Source organism: Cucurbita moschata, unplaced genomic scaffold (genome assembly GCF_002738365.1).
Source record: "Cucurbita moschata cultivar Rifu unplaced genomic scaffold, Cmos_1.0 Cmo_Scf00002, whole genome shotgun sequence".
NCBI classification, from domain to species: Eukaryota; Viridiplantae; Streptophyta; class Magnoliopsida; order Cucurbitales; family Cucurbitaceae; genus Cucurbita; species Cucurbita moschata.
In genome coordinates, this window is record NW_019268518.1 from 2,150,770 (window position 1) to 2,158,327 (window position 7,558).

Genomic DNA, 7,558 nt, shown 5'->3' on the forward strand with positions numbered 1-7,558 from the left:
CATCTAGTGGCTGTCAAGCGCATCCTGCGCTATGTAGCCGGAACCAGAGGCTGGGGCGTAAGATACTGCGCTGGGAGCGGAAAGGAGAAACTCAAACTGGTCGGCTACAGCGATAGTGACATGGCCGGTGACGTTGATGATCGTAAGAGCACCAGCGGAATGATCTACTTTCTCTCAGGCGGCGCGATCTGCTGGCAATCAACAAAACAGAAGGTAGTTGCTTTGTCTTCCTGCGAAGCAGAATACATCGCCGCTTCGATGGCAGCAACTCAAGGGATCTGGCTTGCACGACTAATGGAAGAACTCATCGGGAGAGAAAGCGATCCACCAATGCTATACGTAGACAACAAAGCTACGATCTCCCTGATCAAAAATCCAGTTTTGCACGACCGGAGCAAGCACATAGAAATCAGATTCCACTACATTCGAGAATGTGCAGATCGAGGGCTCATCAAGATTGATTTCATCCGAACAGAGGAACAACTTGGAGACATTTTCACCAAGTCCCTGGCGCGGGTGAAATTTGAAGAACTACGCTCAAAGATCGGAGTTCAAATAATAAGGTACAGCTTTTAGGAGGAGATTGTTAAATAAAAGCTCTGCCTTATTTAGTTAGGTTTGTAAAAACATATGAGTTCACGCGAATGGAGGAGCGTGATTCTAGGGGCCATTGTTTTGGCAGAGTGGCGAAATCTTCGTCCACTTATTCTATTTTTGTATATTTGGTTTTTCTATTTTTGTAATTAGATTTATTATTTAAACCATTCAACGGATGTAAAATAAAAACATCGAGTCTTCAGCATTATCAGCGAATATCCCTCTCTCTCTCCTTTTACTTCCGCTAATTTTTCCTTCGAAGAAACCTTCGGCCAATTTTTCGTCGACATCCGATTTGCCAGAGTCAACAATGGTTAAGTCTCTGGCCCCGTTTTGAGAAGAAAGTTTTAGAAATGGGGGTAGAGAGATTTTTGAAAGAGAGTTTGAAAGTAAGATTTGAAAGAAAGTTTGAAAGAAATGTTATAGGCTTTAAGCGAGAAAAACAATATAGCGACTTAGATAACATATAACTTCATATAGGAAGAATTTGAAACCTAGTTGCATCCCTCGATGTACATTTTGAGGCAATTCAGGTCTAGCAGGCCTACACATGATTTCACCAAACAATCATACAAATTTATGGTAGGAAGAATTGATGATTAGTCGCATCCCCCTAGAGTACGTTTTAAGGCGATTTAGATCTGGACATGATTTTACCGAATAGACATATAAACAAAAAATATAATAGTTAGGCAATACAACATAAAATCAAATAGAGGGTTTTGCGTGGCATGAGCAACACGCCCTAGATGAGCATGATCGTGACATCCTCCCCTACCTAATTGGTTGACGTTCCTGTCAACTGACTATTTTCGAACTCAGTGATATGAATTGCAGCGAAGTCTCAGTCTTTAACGCATTCCCAGCTTATTTCTTTTGTAGGGAAGTTTTTCCATTTGACTAAGAATTCTCGAATCCTCTGTACAGGTCTTCCCACTTTTTTTACTCTATCGGCTAAGATTGCTTCTACTTCTTTGCTGTCCTTCTGTTTGTTTCAGATTGATACCAAGTCTGGTGATGGCATTTTGGTGGTCGTCGCTTGAATTGGGGTGGTAAGGCTTTAGGTTACTCCTATGAATTACTGAGTAAATTCTCACTCATGTAGATAACGCGACTCTGTAAAATGTAGCCCTGTTCTTTTTGAGAACTTTGACCAGTCATTCATATTTTCGAACAAGTCTTTGGTCCTTTGGACTGGAATCTGATTTGTTCCAGCATCAATTTGATAAGGACTTGATCCCCTACTCGAAGTTAGAGGGGGCAACGCTTCTTATCCACCCATTTCTCTACGTGTTCGGAAGCTTTCTCCAAATAAGCTCAGACTATATCTTTTGTTTGCTTCCATTCTCTCTGTGAAGTTTCGGGCTTGAGGATTCTTCCCTGCATATGGATGATCATAATATGGGGCAAGGCGGGTTGTTGTCCACTTACAATTTCGAAGGGGCTCTTCTCAATAAACGAACTTGTTTGGCAATTGAAACATAATTGAGCCACATCTAGCACTTGTACCTAATTCTTCTGACGAACGTCAACAATGTGATGCAAGTATTCTTCAAGCAAGTAGTTGAACCGTTCTGTCTGTCCGTCAATTTGAGGATGGTAGCTTGAGGAGATGTTTAAAGTTGTCTCCAGGAATGTGAATAACTCGATCCATAACATTTCGATGAATCTATCGTCTCTGTCACTAACGATGCTCGACAGAATTTCTCATAACTTTACAATATGTTTGAAGAATAATTGGGCTGTTAATTCGGTCGAGCACATTTTGGGGGTGGAAACGAACATGACGTATTTCTAGAACCTAACTATGATAACTAAGATGACTTCATATTTGCCTACTTTCGAGAGGTGTGTTATGAAGTCCAGTGACAAACTTTTCCAAGGTCTTGTCAGCACTGGCAGGGGTTCAAGGAGTCCAAGACGTTAGCCTTCTCGACCTGGTCTTGTTGGTAGGTGAGACACGTCTTTGTATACTGCATTATGTCATCACGCATGTTTAGCCAAAAGTACTCTTTCTTGACCAATGCATAAGTTCGTTGCCACCTAGGGTGTCTGGTCCATAAAATATCTTAACATTCCTGGATGAGTTTCTTCCTCAATTTTTCCGTTCTTGAGACATACAATATATTTTCTTTTGTCAGTAGAAGGTCTCCCTCAACTCAAAATTGTCTAGTCTTCCTGACTTTTGCTAGATTAACAACAGCTTTTGCCGAAGGGTCTTTATACAAGTGGTTCCCTTGTGATGTCGGGCATCGACCCATCGATCTTACTTACATGAATATGGGCCAACATGCACAAGGTCATATGTTTGCTCTTCTAACTCAGCATGTTGACCACTTGATTAGTCTTTCCTGTTTTATGTTCGAACCTAAAGTCGAACTCTACTATGATTCTTGTCATCGAGCTTGTTTTGACGTCAACTTCGGTTGGTCAAAGAAGTGACAAATGACACTATTATCCATCTTTACTACGAAATGGGATCCCAAAACATTTGTTTCCAAACACTCGGCAATGGACGACAAGTATTTCTTTTTTGTGAAATTATGATGATCTTTGTCATGCAATATCAAACACCAAACACGTTAATCGATTATTATTATTTGATTATTAGACATCCTTTTGTCTAAATATTTGTTTAGACTTCATAAACAAAATCTTTAATCACAAGAATTATTCTACCATTTCAAAAGTTTCAGAAAACTGCTTTTTGAGTTGGAGTAACCGTCCAATGACCCCATCCCAACGTAGTTAACAAGTCAATATTTCCCGCCGAATCCCTATCCCTGCCCTTTCTCTCTCCAATGGCCTCCTCACTCCTCTTCTCTTCCCTCTCTCCCGAAGCCATCATCGACGCTTCCGTGATCCTCAAGGACTCCAGCTTCTCCTCCATGGCTCTCACTCTCCAGCTCGCTTCCCACTACCTCCTCCCTCACCATCTTCTCTCCCGTCGACTCCGCCTTCTCCCACTCTCCTGTTAGACGAACACGACTCTCCACAATGATATGATATTGTCCACTTTGAGCATAAGCTCTCATGGCTTTGCTTTGAGCTTTCCCAAAAGGCCTCGTACTAATGGAGATAATATTCCTCACTTATAAACCTTATAAGCCTCCCCTAAGACTTATGGAGCTCTCGAATAGCCTCGTACCAATAGAGAGAGTAGTATTCTTCATTTATAAACCCTATAAGCCTCCCCTGAGACTCATGGAGTTCTCGAATAGCCTCGTACCAATGAAAATAGTAGTATTCCTCACATATAAACCCTATAAGCCTCCCCTGAGACTCATGGAGCTCTTGAATAGCCTCGTACCAATGGAAATAGTAGTATTCCTCACTTATAAACCCTATAAGCCTCCACTGAGACTTATGGAGCTCTCGAATAGCCTCGTACCAATGGAAATAGTATTCCTCACTTATAAATCCTATAAGCCTCCCTTGAGACTTATGGAGCTCTCGAATAGCCTCTCCCCTTAGTCGAGGCTCTGCTCCTTTCTCTAGAGCCCTTGAACAAAGTACACTCTTCACTCCCTCTTTTCTCTAGAGCCCTCGAACAAAGTACACTATAAGCATCCCCTGAAACTTATGGAGCTCTCGAATAGCCTCCCCTTAATTGAGGCTCTGATATCATGTTAAGAATCCCGACTCATCACAATGGTATGATATTGTCCACTTTGAGTATAAGCTCTCATGGCTTTGCTTTGGGCTTCCCCAAAAGGCCTCGTACCAATGGAGATAATATTACTCACTTATAAACCTATGATCTTCCACTAAATTAATCAACGTGGGACTCACTCCCAAACATCTCTTAATCGCCCCTCTCCCTTCTCCAGTACCACCTCCTCCCTCACGCCTTATCTTTTCAGAGCCTCCGATATCTACCCTCCGGCGCCAAGATCTCCACCATGCTTTCCGGCCGATTCCTCACCTCACTAACATTGGTGATCGGATTTCACTCAACAATGTTACCGTTGATAAGCCGCCGCTCTACGACGATGGATCTCTCATAATCTTTGGAATCGAGAAGTTCTTCAATCCATTCTTCGAGAGTTGGGACGTGTATACCAAGAGAATCATCCGGCCTAATCTTGACTGCCGCAGTTCTTCGATTCAAAGCGATCCGATCGGGCCTCTGGCGGCGGTGCTGAGAAACAGAGGCTTATCGGTGATGGTTTCTTTTCTCGAGCTGCAGTTTCTAGGGTTTCATAAACAACCGGCGTTGACGATTTTCGCTCCGCCCGATGGTTCTTTGATGAATGTAATTTCTCGGATTGGAGATCAATCTTTCGCCCGCATGTCGTCCCCTGCAAACTACGATGGTCGGATCTGGCAGAATTTTCGGATGGAACTGAAGTAAGGACGTACTTGAGAGGGTTTAGCATCAATGTGAATCGGAGTGGTGGTGTTTTGATGGTGAACAACATGTCGGTTATCTTTCCTGACATGTACTACAGCGAGAGGATAGTCGTTCATGGCATTGGGGGAATTCTTGAGATGCAAAAGAAAACGAAAAGATCTGAAATGGGGATGCAAGTGAAAGCAACACAAATCAAGCTGTAGCACATTACCATTTCTCTGTTTTCAGGTAATGAATTGTTCATCATCTTTAACTGTCTGTTTCATTTGATTCTATTTTGTTTGATTGTATGATATGTTTCTACTTTCTGGATCAATTTTGTTCTAATCTTTCCAAAAACAATCTATATTGCATGACATCTATAAACATGAGACGATTAAATAAATCTTTCCAGACGCACAAATATTCATATGCAAGTAAGTAATCAATAATTAATAACACAAAAAGCATTAGAGGGTTAGAAGTACCGACTTCTTTAGAGTTCCTTGGCTAATCAAGAGTATAAAGATTCTTCATATTTTGCTATCAAAATCTTCCCACATCTCATCACATCTTACACCCATTTTGCAGAAAGATTCAAAACGAATCATCTTCGGTTGATATCAACAAATTGACAGCTTTTCCAACCATTCCATTGTGAATGTCAACCGTGCAATGGTGCCTTTCTTAGTCTATCGAGTTTCTCTACCAGAAGTAAAGCTGTATCCTGTCTGCCCTCATCAAGAAGAGCCTGTTTCAGATTGCTAAACATTGTTGCTGGCGGCCGAATACCCAAATCCAGCATCTCTTCAAAGTATTTGCAGGCACACTCCAACTTGTTCTCGTGGCACAAGCTGTTAATCAATGTTGAAAACATATGCATTCCCGGAAGAACTCCTCTGGCCTTCATTTGATCCCAAATCCGAATCGCCATGTCTACTCGCTCCTTATTGCATAACATTCTCACCATGATTTCATATGTACTCAAAGCTGGTTCACACCCTGGCTCCCTACTCATTCTCTCGAAAACAGAATAAGCTTCTTTTGATCTCCCAGCCTTTATCAAATGATGTAATATGATGTCATAAGTCCTCGAATTTGGACCGATGCCTAGTTTTTTCATGTCGTTAACCGTCTTATATGCATCAGCCATCTTCATCGACCAGCAGTAAGCCCCCACCACGGCATTATAAGTCGGTGCCTCTGGAGCATAGCCACTCGACTTTGATTGTTTGAAAAAATCTAGAGCCTCATTCAATCTTTTCTCAGAGCCCAAACCATTGATTAAGGTACAGAACACATGAGGTGATGGCTTGACATTCTTAGCTTTCATTGTGTGAAACAACTGAATAGCTTCATCATACTTCTTTGCCTTGCAATGTGCATTGATAACTATACCGAACGTCACGACGTCCGGTTCGAACCCATCGTCTCTCATCTCCCTATAAACCTCATTCAACCTCAACAAATTCTGCTCCTGACCCCATCCTTCTAATAGAATTGTGTAAGACTTGATATCAGGCTTGAATCTTCTGTGCTTCATTTTATCAAACACCTCTTGTGCATGCCCAACGTTTCTCGATTTGCTCAGGGTGTCGATTAGTCTGTTGAAATCTGATATTCCCAGTTGGAATCCAAACTTCTCCATCTTCTCAAATGCCTCGATTGCTTCTTTAACCTTTCTAGCTCGAGCATATCTCCGAGAAATTAAAGCAAATGTTTCCCTACTTAAAATCCCTTTTCGTTTCATATCATTCACCAAATTCCAAATCACATTGAACTGTTTGATCTTACCGAGGGATTCGATTAACGAGTTGTAGCTCTCCGTTGTGTGTTTGAAGCCTTTCTGCTTCTCGGCCCACCTGAAAAACGACAGCGCAAGAAGTCCCGCATTGCTCATCTTCTTCAGCACCTCGACAACCAGAGCCGGCGACACCTCGATTGAAGCACCATCAAGCAATGATTCAATGCAAGAACTAGGGCTTTTCGTAAGCAACTTACAGATTTTTTCAGCATCCTGGGCAATCTCAGCACTTGCCATGATTGAAATTTCGTCGGCGTCCGAATCCTGTTTGCTGTGCTCTGTACCATGATCGCTGAAATGGTGAGAGGCGTAACTGCGATTCGGAATAACCCCAGCCGAATGATCATTACAACGGGACGAAGTACAGATTGGGGTTTGGTTTCTGGTAATTGCTGGTGAACGCGAAACTGATCTGAATGAACCAGTGTAAGAAGAAGATGATGGTAGCGAGTGGAAAGAACTTGTTCTTCGAGATAATCCACGAAGCGAACTGAGAAATTGACGAAAACCCATTGGAAAATCAGCGAATATAAGTTAAAAGGCAGCAGCTTAACGAGAGATGAAGAAGAGAAATCAAAAAAAAGTTTGGAGCTTTGAGGAACGATGCGACGAAGGATGTTCGCTCCAGATCACTTTGCGGCCGTTTATACTTCAACCTCAACTTCAGCTTGTAAATCGGGAATTTAAATAGGTTTTTTTTTTGTCAAATTTATCCTAAAATTAATAGAGAAAGAGGGGGATTGGCAACACAAAATTTGAGAATTTAATGAATGAATTATGATTCAAATCCATAAAATAAATATAAAAAAAAAAAAAAAAAAAAA

General features: G+C 41.6%; 1 protein-coding gene and 1 pseudogene across 1 annotated transcript; one reads left to right on the top strand and one right to left on the bottom strand.

Annotated features, from left to right (window-relative positions):
* The first annotated feature begins 3,241 nt into the window (after positions 1-3,241).
* On the top strand, positions 3,242-5,204 carry LOC111461070 (annotated as a pseudogene).
* Positions 5,205-5,284: 80 nt separating this feature from the next.
* Positions 5,285-7,508, bottom strand: LOC111461055 (pentatricopeptide repeat-containing protein At1g71060, mitochondrial). The gene has a single exon (XM_023104492.1). It carries the CDS (start codon positions 7,245-7,247, stop codon positions 5,595-5,597), a length of 1,653 nt encoding a protein of 550 aa, XP_022960260.1. The 5' UTR covers positions 7,248-7,508; the 3' UTR covers positions 5,285-5,594.
* Positions 7,509-7,558: the final 50 nt, after the last annotated feature.